At 48.6% G+C, this 21,081-nt stretch overlaps 1 protein-coding gene across 3 annotated transcripts in view; it reads left to right on the forward strand.

Annotated features, from left to right (window-relative positions):
- Positions 1-73: 73 nt before the first annotated feature.
- Positions 74-21,081, forward strand: part of NPC1L1 (NPC1 like intracellular cholesterol transporter 1) — a 46,562-nt gene continuing 25,554 nt past the window's right edge. Inside the window, exons 1-4 of one of the 3 annotated variants that reach the window (XM_073008894.1) lie at positions 74-339; positions 5,341-5,437; positions 15,538-18,636; positions 19,502-21,027. In XM_073008894.1, the coding sequence (XP_072864995.1) occupies positions 18,514-18,636; positions 19,502-21,027 (1,649 nt within the window). In that variant the 5' untranslated portion in view covers positions 74-339; positions 5,341-5,437; positions 15,538-18,513. Of the gene's footprint in view, positions 340-5,340; positions 5,438-12,593; positions 18,637-19,501; positions 21,028-21,081 lie in introns of those variants that run through there. The other 2 variants (XM_073008895.1, XM_037988233.2) reach the window with 2 other exon arrangements.

Raw genomic sequence — 21,081 nt, forward strand, 5'->3', positions numbered from 1 at the left:
ATCAGGAGTCAGGAAACTTCTGGAAGACAGCAGCGCCTGGCTCTGCAGCTGCATGCAGTGCTTCACTTGGCCAGCAGAGGTCAGCTGTGCTGAGCTGCCCCAGCCATGAGAAGAGAAGCTTGCCCTTGCCAGCAGGTGGCTATGGCCGGCCCAGAGCCTTCCTGTGCAGCTGCTGCAGCCCTGCTGCCTGGGATCAGGCTGGGAGATGGGCCTTCCTGACCGCCAGCCTTCCTCTCCCCCAGCACACGCACATGTAGATTCGGGGGGAAGCTGCCTGCTCTTCCTTAGAGGAGCCAGGGCAGTTAATCTGCTGGTCCCTTTCTGAACATCTGTTGATGTGTGAGTTGTGTCTGTGTGTTATGTGCATAAGCGGTGGTGTAACATGCACACACATGTACTGTTCCTTGTGCCCTGGCTTCAGCTCTCCAGCTGCCTTCTCAGCCTGAAGGCTGGGCTTCTCTGCTGGCTTGAGGCCCTAGATTGCATGTCACCTGCTCACTAGGCGTCACAAGGCCAGGCTGGGGGCATGAGGAAGTTGGGGCAGCGGGAGAGTGGGGAGAAACTAGGGGAGTGCCTGCATATTTTAGAAAGAACCAAGTTTTTTCTTGGCAAAAACTTGTACAGAGATGAGTGAGGCTGGGCGTTTGGTCATGGTGGGACTGAAGCTAGCAGGACCCGAGATTTGGTGCCTCCATGATCCCTGCTCCTCTTCGGTTAATGCCCAAGGATTTCCATGAAGCCAGCGTGTATGATGGGGGCAGGAAGGTGGTATTTTCTGGGCAGGTGTGAACTAGAGCTGCCAGGGAGCTGCAGACAGTACTCTTGCAGTCTGGTGGTTAGGAGTATTCAGAAGGAAAAAGTTAATGGAACTGGCGATAAAGAGCAACCATTTGAGCATCTACTGGGAGACACCTGTCAACTGCACAGACCCTATCAGTGGGCATCACTCCCACCTCTTGGAAGACGACACAGGGCAGAGAGTGCCTGCAGGGCTGAGGCCTGGTCCTTGCCCTGGGTTGGCCTTCCCACCTGGCTTCATGGAGTGCTGAGGCTGGTCCTGAGGACAGTGAGTGCCCTGGATGTTGCAGCCAAGCTGTGTTCTAAAGTGATGCACAGCTTGTCTCCACTGTGTTTATTTCTCTGACTCTGTCACTACCAGTCACACCCTACCAAGAGAGCTTGTATCCCAGAGCCACCCTGGATGGAGAGGAGATTGGTTTCCCCAGTGATTTCCTTCTTGAGGGGATGGGGTAGAGGAACATGGAGCTAGCCTTATGCTGTATTCCTGCATGGGGACAGCAGGGTCTGGGCCCGGAGCAGAGGAGCTTGGGTAAAGGTATGGTGGCTGTTTGTTCATAGTGTACATTCAGGCCGGGCGTGGTGGCTCATGCTTGTAATCCCAGCACTTTGGGAGGCTGAGGCAGGTAGATCATGAGGTCAGGATATCAAGGCTATCCCAGCCAACATGGTGAAACCCTGTCTACTAAAAATACAAAAATTAGCTGGGCGTGGTGGCACGTACCTGTAATCCCAGTTACCCGGGAGGCTGAGGCAGGAGAATCGCTTGAACCTGGGAGTCAGAGTTTGTGGTGAGCCAAGATCGCACCACTGCACTCCAGCCTGGTGACAGAGCGAGACTCCGTCTCAAAAAAAAAAAAAATGTACATTCAGGGCCAGGCCTGGTGGCTCACACCTGTAATCCCAGCACTTTGGGAGGCCGAGGCAGGTGGATCACGAGGTCAGGAGATTGAGGCCAGCTTGACCAACGTGGTGAAACCCCATCTCTACTAAAAATACAAAAATTATCTGGGCAGGGTGGTGAGCACTTGTAATCCTAGCTACTCGGGAGGCTGAGGCAGGAGAATCGCTAGAACCTGGGAGGCGGAGGTTGCAGTGAGCCGAGATTGCGCCACTGCACTCCAGCCTTGGCAGCAAAGCGAGACTCCGTCTCAAAAAACAAAAAGTGTACCTACCTTCCTCCTAATGGCATCCCTGGGGGAAGCTATTTCTACATTTTAGGTGGGGAAGATGAGGCTCAGAAGTTGCCTGGAGTATGAGGTTGTGCGCAGGGTTTGGACTCTGGCCTGTCTACCCTGGTGGAATAGCTGGTACCACGGGGGCTTTTGCTGTGGGGTTAGGCACCATGTGGGTGCTCTGGGGCCCTGGCATTGGATAGAATGGGAGGATTGCTTGAGCCCAGAAGTTCGAGGCTGTATGATCACACAGCTGCCCTCCATCCTGGGCAACACACTGAGACTCTCTTTTTTCTGTTTTTTGTTTTTTGTTTTGAGACAGAGTCTCGCTTTGTTGACCAGGCTAGAGTGTGTTGGTGCAATCTCAGCTCACTGCAACCTCTGCTTCCTGGGTTTAGACAGTTCTCCCTGCCTCAGCCTCCTGAGTAGCTGGGATTACAGGCGGCTGCCACCATGCCTGGCTATTTTTTGTATTTTTAGTAGAGACAGGCTTTCACTATGTTGGTCAGGCTGGTCTTGAACTCCTGACTTCAGGTGATCCACCTCGGCCTCTCAAAGTGCTGGGATTATAGGTGTGAGCCACCATGCCTGGCCTTGAGACCCCTGTCTTTAAAAAATAAAGGACGGGGGCTGGGTGTGGTGGTTCACATCTGTAATCCCAGCACTTTGGGAGGCCAAGGTGGGCGGATCATGAGGTCAGGAGATGGAGACCATCCTCACTAACACGGTGAAACCCCGTCTCTACTGAAAATACAAAAAATTAGCCAGGCGTGGCAGCGGGCATCCGTAGCCCCAGCTACTCAGGAGGCTGAGGCAGGAGAATGGCGTGAACCCGGGAGGCGGAGCTTGCAGTGAGCTGAGATTGCGCCACTGCACTCCAGCCTGGGCGACAGAGCGAGACTCCGTGTGAAAAAAAATGAATAAAGAAAGAACAGGAAAGTCCGTCTTCGTGTCCTGAGACTACAGAGAGAAAGTATCCAGGGCTCGTTCAATACCCCACCTGGGAGGCAGTTACCATGTGCCCATTTACATGTGAGCAAACAGGCACTCCGGGTTGGCCTCTTGGACTTAGTCTCTCTGGCCAAAGCCTGTGCCCTTTGCACAAACATGCAAATCAGGACTGGGGCAGGCGTTGGATGAGGGTATGTGTGCTATGGGCAAATGAACGTAGGGCTGTCCAGGGCCAGACAGCACAGAGGACGTGTGGGCCTGGAAGGGAAGAAGGGGGTGTGGCATGTGCCGCCTGGAAGCCTAAGGCTTCACTAAACAGCAGAGAAGCTTGGATGGCTTTCAGGCTGGTGATGCCCTGGGCTCAAGCAGGAAGGTCAGGAGAGTGCAGTGGCATCTCCACTCTGGGCTGGCACAGTTTTGCCCACACCTACACCTGAATGGGTGCCTGAGTGTCTGGACTGTGCTAGGGTGTGGAATCAGATGGACAAGGCACAGTCTATGAGGCAAGGAGCAGAGATGGTCAACCAATGCAGACTGCTCGATAGTCATGTTGGGAGTTCAGGGTACTGGAGGGCTATAAGGGGCCCTCACCCAGTTGGAGAGAATGCTGGCTTCCTTGAGAAAGTGGTGAAAGTATCTCATTCCTAGATACTTTTCAAAAGAAGACATACATGCAACCAACAAACATTTGAAAAAAGGCTCAATATCACTGATCATTAAAGAAACACAAAACCACAATGAGATGCCATCTCACACCAGTCAGAATGTCTATTATTAAAAAGTTAGAAAAAAATAACATGCTGGCAAAGTTGCAGAGAAAAGGGAACACTTGTACAGTGTTGGTGGGAGTATAAATTAGTTAAACCATTGTGGAAAGCAGTGTGGCAATTCCTCAAGGACCTAAAAGCAGAACTACCATTTGACCCAGCAATCCCATTACTTGGTATGTACCCAAATAAATGTAAGTCATTCTACATAAAGACACATGCACATGTATGTTCATTGCAGCACTATTCACAATTGTAAAGACATGGAATCAACCTATATGCCCATCAATGACAGATTGGATAAAGAAAATGTGGTACATATATGCCATGGAATACTATTCAGACATAAAGATTTGAGATTATGTCCTTTGCAGGAACAAGGATGGAGCTGGAGGCCATTATCTTTAGCAAACTAACGCAGGAACAGGAAACCAAATACCACATATTCTCACTTATATTCTCTCACCAAGTGATGAGAACACATGGGGACTAAGAGGGGAACGACAGATACTGGAGCCCAGTGGAAGATGGGAGGAGGGAGAGGAACAGGAAAAATAACTATTGGGTACTGGGCTTAGTACCTGGGTGACAAAATAATCTGTGCATCAAACCCCCATGACACAAGTTTACCTATATAACAAACCTGCATATGTACCACTTAACATAAAATAAAAGTTAAAAACAAGGCCAGGCATGGTGGCTCATGCCTGCAATCCCAGCCCTTTGGGAGGCCGAGATGGGCAGATCACTTGAGGTCAGGAGTTCGAGACCAGCCTGCCCATCATGGTGAAACCCTGTCTTTACCAACAACAACAAAAAAAGCCAGGTGTGATGGCCCACGCCTGTAATCCCAGCTACTCGGGAGGCTGAGGCAGGAGAATTGCTTGAACTTGGGAGGTGGAGGTTGCAGTGAGCTGAGATCGCTCCACCGCACTCCCACTTGGGTAACAGAGCGAGACTCCGTCTCAAAAACAAAAACAAAAAAACGAAACATCAGACACCACATGGCAGGATCCAGGATCCAATCAGATCAAGCTCTGGCATCACCCCATGGCAGGATCCAGTCAGATATTACCTCCCAGCATCACCTCATTGTGAGATCCAATTAGATCATGCCTCATTACCCTTTGCTTATAAAACCCAACCCAACCCCTAGCTCAGGAAAAGAGATTGAGCATTCCCTCCTTCCTTGCCAGTTGACTTTAAATAAAGCTTTTCTTATTTCAAAATATAAAAAAGAAGGTATCTCTGCTGGGCATGTTGGCTGGCTCATGCCTGTAATCCCAGCACTTTGAGAGGCAGAAGTGGGCAGATCAACTGAGGTCAGGAGTTCAAGACCAGCCTGGCCAACATGGCAAAACTCTGTCTCTACTAAAAATACAAAAATTAGCTGGGCATGGTGCCTGGCTAATTTCCACGCCCGGCTAATTTTTGCATTTTTAGTAGAGACGGGGTTTTGCCATGTTGGTCAGGCTGGTCTCGAACTTCTGACCTTGTGATCCACCTGCCTCGGCCTCCCAAAGTGCTGCAATTACAGGCGTGAGCCACCATCCCCGGCCCTCTTGTTCCTGATTTTAGAGGAAAAACTTTCAGTTCATCATAAAAATATATATATATTTTTCGAGACAGAGTCTTCCTTTGTTTTCCAGGCTGGAGTGAGTGATGCAATCGTGGCTCACAGCAGCCTCAAACTCCTAGGCTTAAGTGATCCTCCTGTCTCAGCCTCCTGAATAACTAAGACTCAAGGTATGTGCCACCGCACCAAAAATTTTTTTTGGTAGGGTCTTGCTTTGACCTTCCTTTGACCTTGCTTTGACCCTTGGTTTGACCTTGCTTTGACAGGGTCTTGCAATGTTGCCCAGTCTTCTCTTGAACTCCTGGACGCCAGTGATTCTACCATGTTGGCCTCCCAAAGCAGTGGGATTATGAGCATGAATCATTGAGCCTGGCCAACCTTTTGTCACTGAGTATGATGTAAGCTGTGGGGTTTTTTTTTTTTTTTTTTTTTTTTTTTTTTTTTTTTTTGAGGCGGAGTCTCGCTCTGCTGCCCAGGCTGGAGTGCAGTGGCCGGATCTCAGCTCACTGCAAGCTCCGCCTCCCGGGTTCACGCCATTCTCCTGCCTCGAGACTCCCGAGTAGCTGGGACTACAGGCGCCCGCCACCTCGCCCGGCTAGATTTTTGTATTTTTTAGTAGAGACGGGGTTTCACCGGGTTAGCCAGGATGGTCTTGATCTCCTGACCTCGTGATCCGCCCGTCTCGGCCTCCCAAAGTGCTGGGATTACAGGCTTGAGCCACCGCGCCCGGCCTGCTGTGGGGTTTTTTGTTGTTGTTTCTGTTTTTGAGATGAAATCTCACTCTGTCGCCCAGGCTGGAGTGCAGTGGCACAATCTCGGCTGACTGCAACCTCTGCCTCCTGGGTTCAAGCGATTCTCCTGTCTCAGCTTCCCAAGTAGATGGGATTACAGGCGTGCGCAACCACACCTAGCTAATTTTTTGTATTTTTAGTAGAGATGGGGTATCACCATGTTGGCCAGGCTGTTTTCTAACTCCTGATCTCAAGTGATCCACCCGTCTCACCTCCCAAAGTGCTGAGATTACAGGTGTGAGCCACCGCACCTGGACTTTTTTTTTTCATATATGGCCTTTATCATGTTGAGAAAGTTACCTGCATTCCTTGTTTTCTGAGTGGTTTTATTATGAAAGGATGTTGGATATTGTCAGATGTCTTTTCTGCATCAGTTGAGAGAATCATGTGATTTTTTTCCCCTTCATTCTATTAATCTGTTATAGTTCATTCGTTCATTAATTGATTTCCATATGTTGAACCATCCTTATATTCCAGGAATAAAGTCTACCTGGTCATGGTGTATACTCTTTTTTTTTTTTTTTTTTTTTTTTTGGGAGATGGAGTCTCGCTCTGTGGCCCAGGCGGGAGTGCAGTGGCATGATCTCAGCTCACTGCAACCTCTGCCTCCCGGGTCCAAGCGATTCTCCTGCCTCAGCCTCCTAAGTAGCTGGGACTATAGGCATGCACCACCACACCCGGCTAGCTTTTGTATTTTTAGTAAAGAAGAGGTTTCGCCATGTTGGCCAGGCTGGTCTCGAACTCCTAACCTCAAGTGATCTGCCTGCCTCGACCTCCCAAAGTATGGGAATTACAGGCTTGAGCCACCGCGTCCGGTCAATGTGTATAATCTTTTTAATACGTCGTTCAGCTTGGTTCACTAGTATTTTTACTCAGTATTCATGAAGGATATTGAATATTTTATTCAATATTTATGAGGTCTGTAGTTTTCTTGTAGTGTCTTTGGTTTTGGTGTCAGTATACCATAGGATCAGGATATTATGAACATGGTCTCATAGAGTAAGTTAGGAAGTGTTCTTTCCTCTTCAATTTAGGGAAGAGTTTGAGAAGGATTGATATTAATTAGAGTTTTGTTTTTTTCTGAGATGGAGTTTTGCTGTTGTTGCCCAGGCTGGAGTGCAATGGCGTGATCTTGGCTCACCACAACCTCTGCCTCCTGGGTTCAAGCGATTCTCCTGCCCCAGCTTCCCGAGTAGCCGGGATTACAGGCATGTGCCACCACGCCCAGCTAATTTTGTATTTTTTAGTAGAGACGGGGGTTTCTCCATGTTGGTCAGGCTGGACTCGAACTCCGACCTCAGGTGATCTGCCCGCCTCAGCCTCCTAAAGTGCTGGGATTACAGGTGAGCCGCCATGCCCAGCTGATATTAATTCTGCTTTAAACGTTTGCTAGAATTCGCCAGTGAAGCCATCTGGTCCTGGGCTTTTCTTTTGAGGGAGTTTAAAAATTACTGATTCAATTTCCTTAGTTATATGTCTATTTAGATTTTCTGCTTCTTCATGAATTAGTTTTGGTAGTTGAATGTTTAGCATTTGTCCATTTCTTCTAGATTATCCAGTTTATTATATGTTCATTTATATTATCTTGTATTTTTTATTTCTGTAAAATTGTAAAGCTCCCACTTTCATTTGTGATTTTGGTAATATCAGTCTTCCTTTTCTTAGTCACCTTACATAAATGTGTGTTAATTTTGTTGATTTTTTCTCTTAAAATTTGATTTTCTGTATTATTTGTATTATAGATTGCTCCTTCAGAAGATTTTTTTCAAGAAATCGACTTTTTGTTTCATAGCTATTCTCTATAGTTTTCTATTCCCTATTTCATTTATCTCAATTCTAGTCTTCATATTTTTAAAAATTCTAGCTTTGAGTTACTTTTTTCTTTTTCTAGCTCCTTGAGGTGTGCAGTTAGAAAATTTCAAATCTTTCTTCTTCTCTTCTTCTACCCCTCCTCCTTCTTTCCCCTCCCCCTTCCTCCCCCTCCTCCTGTTGGGGTGATCATACCCAACACCAGGTCGTGGGGGTGACAAAGTCCAGGTGGAGTCAAAGGATTGAGAAAAAGAGTTTGAGAGATAAAGGTGGGATGATCAATCATGGAGGCTGCCAAGGCTCTGAGCTCTGGGAGCCCACGGTATTTATTGCTAATCCAACAAAGAAACAGGTGGTGAGAATGTGGAGGTCAAAAGGGCAGGTGCATGATCTACAGCTGTGATGGTTTAGCATGTATATGGAACATGTTCTGCTACTCGAGATAATGGAAATAGGAGCCTAGTAGGGCTAAAAGCAAGGGACCAGCAAGTCTAGACACATTCCAGAGGACATTATGCAAGCCCTGCCTCAGTTTCCCTCCCAACACTCAACTTTTTCCCAACATCCTCCTCCTCCTTCTTCTTTTCTTCTTTCTCTTCCTCTTCCTCTTTCTCTTTTCTCCTTTTTTGTAGAGATGGGGTTTTGCTATGTTTTCCAGGTTGGTCTTGAACTCCTGGCCTAATATAATTCCCCTGCCATGGCCTCCCAAAGTGTTGAGATTACAGGCATGAGCCACCACACCTGGACCTTTCTTTAAAAAAAAAAAATTAAAATTTAAAATTTAAAAATGTTTTTGAGACAAGGTCTTGCTCTGTTGCCCAAGCTGGAGTGCAGTGGTGTGATCTCAGCTCACCATAGCCTTGACCTCCTGGGCTCAAGTGATTCTCATCCCTCAGCCTCCCGAGTAACTGGGACTACAGGCACGTGCCATGCCCGGCTAATTTTTTGTATCTTTCTTATAGAGACAGGGTTTTATCCATGTTGCCCAGGCTAGTCTCCCTCAATCCTGCCCCCTTGACCTCTCAAAGTGCTGGTACTACAGGCACCGCGCCAGGGTGCTTTCTTCTTTTTCGATTGCGCTTATGGCTAAAAATTTTCCTCTTAGCACAGCTTTGCTTCATCTCATAAGTTTATGTATGTTGTGTTTTCATTTTCATTTGTCTCAAGGTATGTTTATATTTCCTTTGTGATTTATGTTTTGATCCATTGGTTGTTAATCATGTGTTGTTTAATTTCAAAATATCATGAATTTTCAGGGATTTTTTCCTGTAATTTATTTACTTTTTTTTTTTTTTTTTTTGAGCCAGAATGAAGTGCAGTTGTGTGATCACGGCTCACTGTAGCATTGATCTCCTGGGTTCAAGCAGTTATCTCACCTCAGCCTTCTAAGTAGCTGGTACCACAGGTGTGTGCCACCATGCCTGGCTAATTTTTTTTTTTTTTTTTTTTTTTTTGAAACAGGGTCTCACTCTGTGGCCCAGGCTGGAGTGCAGTGGTGTGATCATGGCTCACTGCAGCCTTGATCTCCTAGGTTCAGGTGATCCTCCCACCTCAGCCTCCTAGGAAGCTGGGACTACAGGTACACACCAATACACCGGCTAATTTTTTGTGTTTTTGGTAGGGATGGGATTTCACCATGTTGCCCAGGAAGTTTTGAACTCTTGGATTCAGGCAATTCATTTCCCTCAGCCTCCCAAAGTATTGGGATTACAGGTGTGAACCACCACACCCAGCTTCTTTTTATTTTTAGAGATGGAGTTTCTTTCTCTATGTTGCCCAGGCTGATCTTGAACTCCTGGGCCCAGGAGATCCTCCCAACTTGTCCTCCCAAAGTGCTGTGATTACAGATGTGAGCCACCGTACTCAGCCCCTTCTGTTATCGAGTTCTAGTTTCATTCCATTGTGACTGGAAAATATACTTTCTATGATTTTAATTATTTAAAATATAACAAGACTTGTTTTGTCACCTAACATACTGTCTATCCTGAGGAATATTCTATGTGCACTTGAAAGAAATGTGTATCCTGCTGTTGTGGAGTGGAATGTTGTATATATACAAGTGCCCACATGTTTTATAAATGTTGAAGACTTCTATTTCCTTACTGGTCTTCTGTCTAGTTGTTCCATCAATTATTGAAAATGGAGTATTAAAGTCTCCAACTACTTATTGTTGCATTGTCTATTTCTCCTTTCAATTATGTAATGTTTGCTTTACATATTTTAAGGTCACATTGTTTGGTGCATATGTATTACATATTCTTGATGAATTGACCCTTTTAGTAATGTATAATGTCATATTTGTCTCTTGTAACAATTCTTTATTTAAATTCTATTTTGTGGTCAGGTGCAGTGGCTCATGCCTGTAATCCCAGCACTTTGGGAAGCCAAGGTGGGCAGATCGCTTGAGGTCAGGAGTTCAAGAACGGTCTGTCCAACATGGCAAAACCCTGTCTCTACTAAAAATAAAAAAATTAGCTGAGCATGGTGGTACACAGCTGTGATTGCACTAATGCACTCCAGTCTGTCTCAAAACAAACAAAAAACAACCTCCCCCCAAAAACCCCAAAGTTATTATAATTCTGGCTTTTGTATTTACCCATGTAAATACCTTTATTGGGGATTTTTATTTCTTCAAACATCTTTGAGTTACTGTCTAGTATCCTTTAATTTCAACTGAAAGAGTCCCCTTAGCATTTCTTGTAAGGCAGGTCTAGTGGTAATGAACTTTCTCAGCTATTATGTATCTGAAAATGTCTTAATTTCTCACTTATTTTTGAAGGATTGTTTTGCTGAAAAAGGATTTTTGGTTGATAATTTTGTTTGTTTCAGCACTGTAAATATATCATGCTCACTGCCTTTTGACCTTCAGCATATCTTGTGAGTAATCAGCTGATAATCTTATTGAGGACACCTTGTATGTGATGAGTCACTTTTCTCTTGTTTTCAATATTCTCTCTTAGTATTTGCCTTTCAACTGTTTGATTATATTATGTCTCAATATAAGTCTCTTTGTATTTATACTCCTTGGAGTTTATTGGACTTTTTAGATATTTAATATTCATGTCTTTCATCAAATTTGGACAGTTTTAGGCCATTATTTCTTCAAATAATCTGTCTCATTCTCTCTTCTCTTATTGAACTTCCATAACACCCATGTTATTTTGCTTCATGGTGTACCATAAGTAACTTAGTCTCTGTTCACTTTTCCTCACTCTTTCTCACATCTGTTCCTCAGACTTGATGATTTCAATTGCCCTACCTTCAAGTTCACAGATTGTTTCTTCTGCTTTCTCAAATCTGCTCTTGAGCCCCTCTAGTGAAGTTTTTTATTTCAGTTATTATCCTTTTCAGGTCCTGAATTTCTGTGTGGTTCTTTTTTTATAATTTCTCTTTATTGATAACCTCATTTTATTCATGCATGGCTTTCCTAATTTACTTTAGTCCTCATCTATTTTTGCTCTTAGCTCTTTAAGATAGCTATTTTAAAGTGTTTTTGTCTAATAAGTCTTATGTTGGGCTGTCTTGGACACAGTTTTTGTCAACTTGTTTTTTTTTTTCCTTTGAATAGGCCATCTTTTCCCGTTTCTTTGTCTGCCTTGTGATTTTGCTGTTGCTGTTGCAAACTGGACGTTTGACTATTATAATGTGATAAGTCTGGAAATCAGATTCTCTCTCTTCCTCAGCATTTTTTTTAATTGCTGAAGGCTGTAGTAATGTTTGTTTTTATACTTTCCCAAGCTATTTTTGCAAAGATCATTCATTGTTTTTTTGTGGTCACCAAAGTGTCTGTTTCTTCAGCTTGTGTTTAGCCAGTGTTTTGACAGAGAATTCCCTGAATGCCAGGAGCTAAAAACTACACCACCACCACCACCACCACCACCACACACACACACACACACACACACACACACACACACACACAAAGCATACCTCTCCCATCTTTTGCAAATTGGGTTGGGACTCTTTAACACTTATCTAGGCTTGTTCTGAGCCTAGGATCAGCCTGTGACAAAAGTTTCAGGGCTTTTCTGAACATGTGTTTTGCCCTGGACATGCATGTAGCATTCTCAATTTTCCTGTATACATAGCTGTTTTATTTTTGTTTGAGTTGGATCTTGCTCTGTCATCTAGGCGGGTGTGCAGTGACATGATCATGGCTCACTGCAGCCTCGCACTCCTGGGCTCAGGTGATCTTCTTGTTTCTGTTTCCCAAGTGGCTGGGACTACAGGAAAGCACCACCATGCCCAGCTAAGCTTTCCCTTCCCTTCCCTTTTCTCCCCTCCCCTTCCTTTCCCTTCCTCCTTCTTTTCTCTCTCTCTTTTCTCTCTCTCTCTTTCTTTCTTTCTCTCTTTCTCTCTTTCTTTCCTTTCTTTCTTTCTTTTTCTCTCTCTCCTTCCTTCCTTCTTTTTTCTCTTGCTTTTTTCTTCTTTATTTCTCTTTTTTTCTTTCTCCTTCCTTCCTTCTTTCTCTCTCTCTCTTTCCATCTCTCCCTCCCTCCTTCCCTTCCCCCTCCCTCCCTTTCTTTCCTCCTTCCTTCCTTTCCTTCCCCCTCCCTCCCTTTCTTTCCTCCTTCCTTCCTTTCCCTTCCCTTTCCTTCCCCTCCCCTCCCTTCCCCTCCCTTTTCTTCCCCTCCCCTCCCCTCCCTTTCCATCCCCTCCCCTCCCCTCCCCTCTCCTCTCCTCCTCTCTTCTCTCCTCTCCTGTCCCATCCGTCCCATCCCATCCGGTCCTGTCCTGTCCTGTGTGAACATAGCTCACAGCAGCCTCAACCTTGAGGGCTCAAGTGATCTTCCTGTGTCCCTCCCAAGTAGCTGGGACAGCAGGTGCCTAAACCCTGTCTAATTATTTATTTTTTTCTGCTCATCCTCTGTGGGTTGGACCCACTGCCTAACCAGTCCCAATGAGATGAACTGGGTACCTCAGTTGGAAATGCAGAAATCACCCGCCTTCTGCCCTGGTCTCACTGGGAGCTGCAGACCAGAGCTGTTCCTATTCGGCCATCTTGGCCCCTTCCAATTATTTATTTTTTTGTAGAGACAGGGTCTCATCATGTTCTCCAGGCTGGTTTAAAACTCTTGGGATCAGGGCAGGATCCTCCCACCTCAACCTCCCAAATTGCTGGAGATTACAGGTGTGAGCCACCATGCCCAGCCTGCTTTTCTATTTTGTTGTAGAGACAGGCTCTCACTATGTTAGCCAGGCTTGTCTCAAACTCCTGGCCTCAAGCAGTCCTCTTGCCTTGGCCTTCCAAACTGCTGTGATTACAGGCATGAGCCACTGCACCTGTCGGCCTCTTCTTCTTCTTTTTTTGAGTCAATGTCCAGCCTGGAGTACAGTGGTGCAATATGGCTCACTGCAGCCTCAAACCCCTAAACTCAGATGATCCTCCCACCTCAGCCTCCCAAATAGCTGGGACTACAGGTACATGCCACCATGCCAGCTAACTTTTTATAAATTTTATTTTTTGTAGAGATGGGGTCTTGCTATATTGCCCAGGCTGGTCTCAAACTCCTGGCCTCAAGTGATCCTCCCACCTTGGCCTCCAAAAGCATTGGCATTACAGACATGAGCCACTGTGCTTGGCTCATAACTGCTTTAAAAATTTATATACACATATATATTTTAAGACAGGGACTTGCTCTACTGCACTGGCTGGAGTGCAGTGGCACAATCATGGCTCACAACTCAAACTTCTGGGCTCCAAGCAATCCTCCTGCCTCAGCCTCCCAAGTAACTGGGACTACAGGTGCATGCCACCACCCCCAACTAATTTTTAAATTTGTTGTAGAGACAGGGTCTTGCTGTGTTGTCCAGACTGATCTCAAACTCCTGGGCTCAAGCAATCTGCCTGCCTCAGCATCCCAAAGTGTTGGGGTTACAGACATAAGCCACTGCGCCCGCAAATTGCTGTTGAATATCCAAATTGTCCAAGCTTCTCCTCTGGGTTTAAAATGGTATATGGCATGTCTCTACCTATAACCTCTTGCCCCAGGCATCTTTTCTGAACAATGTCCTGATTTTAGGCAAGAGATACAGCATCTTGCATCAGTTCTTCCAGGATCCACCAGATAAGAACAGATGCACATAATAGTTTGCAAATAAGGCCTGCTCTCTTTGGAGGGAGGGAACTGAGAACTGTGCTACTGTTGTCTCAATTCCAAAACTGTTGGCTGGGTGCAGTGGCTCATGCCTGTAATCCCAACATTTTGGGAGGCCAAGGCAGGAGATCACTTGAGGCCAGGAGTTTGAGACCAGCCCAGACAACACAGTGAGACCCTATCTCTACAAACAATTTAAAACACTAGCTGGGTGTGGTGGCACATACCTGCAATTCTAGCTTCTCAGGAGGCTGAGGTTGGAGGATTGCTTGAGCCCAGGAGTTTGAGGCTGCAGTAAGCCATGATTGTACTAGTACACTTCAGCCTGGGCTACAGAATTAAACTGCTTCAAAAAAAAAAAAAAAAAAAAAGACCAAGACTGCTGCCATGCTGGGGAAGGGGGAGGGGGCAAGACTAAGTGAAAACACCGCAAAACTTTCCTACTGTTTTGATGATGGCCTTTTTTAAATTGAGTGTTTGCCTGGTTGCTATAGGCCTTTGTTTTCTAGAGTGCCAATGAAGTTGATTCTGACAGTTGGGCTTGTTTATTCAGTGTTTCAGTTTGGAAATGAGAGCTTGGAGCTTCCTAGGCCACCATTTTGCAGATGTCATTTCCAATGGCATTTTTTGCATCTCGACTTTTTCCTCGTGTTCAGTGCTTCAGGACCACAAGATGGTTGCTACAGCTACAGACCTTCCATCTTTCTAGCACAGCGCAAAGCGGGGAAGGCTAGAATATCATGCCAGCTGCTTACCTCTCCTTTCACGAGGAAAGAAAAAGCCTTCCCATGGGGATCCCAGGGCCCCTGCTAGCTGCAAAGAGGCCTGGGAGAGCAGGGAGAGCCTCTCTCACCTAAGCAGTAGACACAGTCCTTCACCAGAGTGCAGGTTCTGATGGCAAGAAAGACGAAGAGGCCACCAGCAGGCTGGATACCCCAAAGAGCCAGAAGTAGGGGATGTGATTACTCACATCTGTACCGGTCAGAGTGTTGTACACATATCCAGCCGAGGTACCTGTGACCCAGGTCAGGTGACCGGCTTAGCAATGTCACCTACCTTCCTCTCAACCCAGATCCCCAAACTCTTTGAATGCTGTTGGGATGCAGAACAGCAAGTCAGCGAGTGATTTTTTTAAAAAAAAAATTTAATTTTTATGGGTACACAGTAGATTATATATTTATGGGGTACATGAGATATTTTGATACAGATATACGATGTGTCATAATCACATCAGGTTGTAAATGGGGTGACCATCACCTCAAGCATTTGTCACTTCTTTGTGTTACCTCTCTGTAAAAGGATGTTTAATTACAGCCTTTCAGTTATTTTAAAATGTACTGCTGATTGTAATCACCCTGTTGTGCTATCAAATACCAGCTTTTATTTATTCTATCTAATTATATTTTTGTACCTGTCAACCATCTCTGCTTCTCCCTACCTCCCCACTACTCTTCCCAGCCTCTGGTAACCATTGTACCTACTTTCTATTGCCATGCGTTTGTTTTAATGTTTAGCTCCCACAAATGAGTGAAAACACGTGAAGTTTGTCTTTCTGTGCCTGGCTTATTTCAGTGAGTGATCCTCGTGTCTCCAGGGCTTGTCTCCACATGACTCACCAGGGGAAGCCTCTGCCAGGTGTCACCCCAGAGCCAACCACAGAGGGCTGCTCTGCTGATGGCTGCCTCACCCCCGGCTGCTCCCTCAGTGAACTGGCACAGCTCTGCGCCCCTCTCTGGACCTGCTCAGAGTAGCCACATTTCAGGCATGTCTTATGATTCTAACATCAAGCTTATAATATCAATCTTACTAATACCAACAAAAAGTGGAAAATGAGGTATTATCTGGCAGTCATTAAATTAGTAAGGTCTAATGACAAACAATACATGATGAAGGTGAGACTGCGGGGAGATGGTGCCTTTGCGAGTTGCCCGTGTCAGCGGTAAGAGTCACGGCCCTCGGGAAATCACCGAGTCTTCATTACTCAAGACTGGCATCAACCCTTCACCAAATGCCAATAACTGAGGATCTGATAATTACCCGATAAATCCTAGATTAGCCTGAGGAAAGACATGATGAGCTGTCCACATAAGAGTCATAAACACTGGGCTGGGGCTGCTGGCTCACGCCTATAATCCCAGCACTTTGGGAGTCCAAGGAGGGCGGATCACAAGATCAAGAGATCAAGACTCTCCTGGCCAACATGATGAAACCCTGTCTCTACTAAAAATACAAAAATTAACCAGGCATGATGGCACGTGCCTGTAGTCCCAGCTACTTGGGAGGCTGAGGCAGGAGAATCGTTTGAACCCAGGAGGCAGAGGTTGCAGTGAGCCAAGATCGTGCCACTGTACTCCAGCCTGGCAACAAAGCAAGACTCTGTCTCAAAAAAAAAAAAAAAAGAATGGTAAACATTGTACTCTGACTCACAAATCTCATCTAGGGGAACTTGTTTTAAGGAAATAAATTTTAAAAATAATAGGAAACATTGTTAGGCGCAAAGAAGTCAACCAGAAACGTATTTATCAAAAATGATCTATTGGGAACCAGCCTGACAGTCAGCACCAGAAGAGGAGAAGATCCATGAGTTCTGTGGACCATAACCTAGTCACAGACATGCTGATCAGAGATTGAAGGCAACAGGGAGGATTTCTGTGAAAAGTCAAGAGAAAAAGCAGGATGCATGTGTACATATCATATGGTCACAACTCGGCATGTATGTCCAGAGGCACTGGCAGTTGGGTTGGGAGATCAGGTGTGAAATTTTCACTGTCATTCCGAACCGGATTGTGCTGCTGTTACACTGCTTGTGTTTCACAGATGACCCCAGGAGATCACATAGCTGGATTCTCTCTCTCTGTGGTGCTAGGCTGGGCACAACTGGGCTCCAGGGGCCTAGCCTAGGTAGCCCCCATGGGAAGAAATATATGAAAGACAAGGTGGGCCTTTCATATGCTTGTTCTGACACTCAGCCCCATGCATGCCAACAGTGATTTCTTGCTGCAAGTGCCCACAGCCCTGCCTAAGGCCCTTTGACAGTGAGTGTGCCCGCTACATGCTGGGGCTAAAGCTTCCAGGAATGTCCTCTACCAGTGACAGAAGAACGTGGTGGAAAGGTGTCTGTGTCCTTATTCCTTGGAGGCGACCCTCTTGGACATGTCCCCATCAGCTCCTGGAGGTCCCTGGGGGCAGGAGAAAGCTCTTGGATGCACTCTGGTCAGCTTCCTTCCATCCCCTGGCTCATTCCCCACTCACCAACTGCTGTCATCTGGGGTCACCTCCCCAATAAACTTTTTGCACTGGGATCCTTGTTTCAGGATCTGTTTCTGGAAGAACTAGATGACAACACCAGGAACAGAGGACCTAGAGAGGCAGCTTCGTGGGTGGTGGCCCACTCTGCCGGCCAGGGACTTGGGAGCAGTTCTGGGAAGGTGCTGGATGGAGCTGTCACTCCCAGGGGCAGGCCCTTGGCTGCTGACTGTCTGTCCTCTCCACTATGGCTGTCTTGAGGACTTAGGGGTCAGCCTGACCCTGCCTTGGCCCCCTTCCTCTCAGCCTCTGTCTTCCCCTGCATGAGGCTGGGTGGCTCCCCTGTGAATCAGGCAGGGGTCCACAGAACACTAGAGACATGTCCCTCCCTGCAGCTGTCTCCAGTAGATGGCACGCAGGTGATGTTCCCAACAAGCTGCCCTTATCTGCAGCTCAGCTTTGGTAATGGGGGCCAAGGTCATGGCCCATCCTGGTGATAGTGAGAGCCCAAGGTAGGCCTTGAAGATTCCTATCAAGAGGGAGCAGAAAGTGTGTACCACGCCCCTGGGCCTTGGTGGAGCAGGGCTGCTCAAGGCTCCCGGCCATGCTCTGTCCCTTGCTAGGGGTGACTGATGGGACAGACCTAGGCAAGGGACAAGAGGGAGAAGGTCAGGGGGAAGTGGGGATGAAGAGCAAAATAAGCAAAGGAGAGTCTTCCGATATCTGGGGTCTCTGTAACTGTCAGGCCCAGGAGTGAGCTGTTCTTTCCCTTTGCTTCCTGGAGGAGGGGACTTTTGTCACTGCGTCACTCCACCCTGACTGCCCCTCTGTTATCAGGCTGTTAATATTAATTAACAACAGTTGCTAGGGATGACAGTGCAGAGGGTGCCTCTGAGCCCATAGCTGGCCCTGGTCCCAAGAAGGGGTAGGGCAGATCGGGGGTCTAAGGCTGAGCCAGGGCGGGTGCGGAGGTTCCTCGGCCATGCTGAGTTCCTGAGGCCGGAGCCCAGCCAGTGCCTGGTTTCACTTGTGCCTCCAGGCCCTGGCACCAACTCCAGCAGAAGCTGAGTTAGGGGCTGATAGCGTGGTCTCTCCCCTAACTGACTCAGCCCTCTGGCTTCGGTCGTTTTGGGAAGTGAGTGGAGACCCTAGCACCCGCATGATGAGGCTCATCTAAAGCGGGGGCCTGTGGACTGGGGCCAAACAGTGGGAGTGGTGGATCATTAACTAGCAGGGCTCAGCCTCATTGGTCCCTAACCCAGTCAGGCCAGGGTTGTCATCGAAGGGGAGGAGGCTGCCTTAATGTGTGTTCAGCCCTTGGCTATCCCTGAGGCCTGGCGCGGCTACCCGCTGACCCCTTCTCGACCCGGGATGGCGGAGGCTGGCCTGAGGGGCTGGCTGCTGTGGGCCCTGCTCCTGCGCTTGGTGAGTCCCAGGGCTTGGCTCCACCTCCCCTACAGCCTCCAGTTAGGGACCCTGGGGCCAGCCGTGTACCAGGCGAGTGTTACTGGGTAACAGCAAGGGAGCCTCAGGGCCTGCAGGCTGGGCCAGTCTCTGGACACATGAGGGATGCCAGGCCCCACAGAGGAGGGGTGCAGGTGGAGGGTTTCCAGGTCACAGGGTTGAATGCACACAGGGGTGAAAGAGGTCGCTGGACTGGGGTGCTCCAAGTCCCTCCTGTCACTGGCCCTACTGGGTGGGGTCCAGGCCTGCAGTTGAGGGAGGTCTGAGGCAAGGAGGTGCTGGGATGGGGTTACCTAGTGAGCATCACCTAGGGAGTCCTGGGAGAAGATCCAGGACTGGCACCTCTTAAGTTCCTCACTCCCTTTGTGTCTGGGAGGTGTGATGGCTTTCGGCCTCAAGCAGGTAGTGGTGGTGGTGGTGGTGGGAGCCAGGGGGCCTCCTGCACAGACTCTCCATGAGAGACCCTGGCCTCTGGATGTGGTGTGCAGTGTGGGGACTCAGGCTGACTTTGATGTGGGCAGGGCCCGGCACCTTGGAGTCAACTTTGCCTCCTTACCCATACCTGGCCTCTCCAGCAGGACCTTCCTAAACTGCAGGTCTATCAGGCCACACCTAGGAAGAAAGGCCTGGCTGCCCCGCCCACTTGTCACTCCAACACTGGCTGCCTGGCTGGCACATGCCTCCAGGAGGCTTCCCACTCCCCACACTCCCCCCTTCCCTGCCCCTGCTCCATGTCCTTCTTACCCCCACGCCCTCCCTGGCTGCCTGCTGCCTGGATGGCACCCAGCTGTGTCAGGGCCCATGAGTGATGTCACTGTGTCTGCAGGCGCAGAGCGAGCCTTACACACCCATCCACCAGCCTGGCTACTGCGCCTTCTATGACGAATGTGGGAAGAACCCAGAGCTGTCTGGAGGCCTCACGACACTCTCCAACGTGTCCTGTCTGTCCAACACGCCAGCCCGCAACATCACAGGTGATCACCTGATCCTATTACAGAGGATCTGCCCCCGCCTCTACACCGGCCCCAACACCCAAGCCTGCTGCTCCGCCAAGCAGCTGGTATCATTGGAAGCGAGTCTGTCGATCACCAAGGCCCTCCTCACCCGCTGCCCAGCCTGCTCTGACAATTTCGTGAACCTGCACTGCCACAACACATGCAGCCCCAACCAGAGCCTCTTCATCAATGTGACCCGCGTGGCTCAGCTAGGGGCTGGACAACTCCCAGCTGTGGTGGCCTATGAGGCCTTCTACCAGCACAGCTTTGCTGAGCAGAGCTATGACTCCTGCAGCCGTGTGCGCGTCCCTGCGGCTGCCACGCTGGCTGTGGGCACCATGTGTGGCGTGTATGGCTCTGCCCTTTGCAATGCCCAGCGCTGGCTCAACTTCCAGGGAGACACAGGCAATGGTCTGGCCCCACTGGACATCACCTTCCACCTCTTGGAGCCCAGCCAGGCTGTGGGGAGTGGGATTCAGCCTCTGAATGAGGGGGTTGCACGTTGCAATGAGTCCCAAGGTGACGACGCAGTGGCCTGCTCCTGCCAGGACTGTGCTGCATCCTGTCCTGCCATCGCCCGTCCCCAGGCCCTGGACTCCACCTTCCGCCTGGGCCGGATGCCGGGTGGGCTGGTCCTCATCATCATCCTCTGTTCTGTCTTCGCTGTGGTCGCCATCCTGCTCGTGGGACTCCGTGTGGCCCCCACCAGGGACAAAAGTAAGACGGTGGACCCCAAGAAGGGCACCAGCCTCTCTGACAAGCTCAGCTTCTCCACCCACACCCTCCTTGGCCAGTTCTTCCAGGGCTGGGGCACCTGGGTGGCTTCGTGGCCTCTGACCATCCTGGTGCTGTCTGTCATCCCGGTGGTGGTCTTGGCAGCGGGCCTGGTCTTTACAGAACTCACTACGGACCCCGTGGAGCTGTGGTCGGCCCCCAACAGCCAAGCCCGGACTGAGAAGGCTTTTCATGACCAGCATTTCGGCCCCTTCTTCCGAACCAACCAGGTGATCCTGACGGCTCCTAACCGGTCCAGCTACAGGTATGACTCCCTGCTGCTGGGGCCCAAGAACTTCAGCGGGATCCTGGACCTGGACTTGCTGCTGGAGCTGCTGGAGCTGCAGGAGAGGCTGCGGCACCTCCAGGTGTGGTCGCCCGAAGCACAGCGCAACATCTCCCTGCAGCACATCTGCTACGCCCCCCTCAATCCGGACAATACCAGTCTCTCCGATTGCTGCATCAACAGCCTTCTGCAGTATTTCCAGAACAACCGCACGCTCCTGTTGCTCACGGCCAACCAGACACTGATGGGGCAGACCTCCCAAGTCGACTGGAAGGACCATTTTCTGTACTGTGCCAAGTGAGTCCGTGGTGGGGCCCAAGCGAGGAGCGGGCTGGGGCTGGGCTGCCATGG

This window comes from Chlorocebus sabaeus, chromosome 21 (genome assembly GCF_047675955.1).
Source record: "Chlorocebus sabaeus isolate Y175 chromosome 21, mChlSab1.0.hap1, whole genome shotgun sequence".
Taxonomy (NCBI): domain Eukaryota; kingdom Metazoa; phylum Chordata; class Mammalia; order Primates; family Cercopithecidae; genus Chlorocebus; species Chlorocebus sabaeus.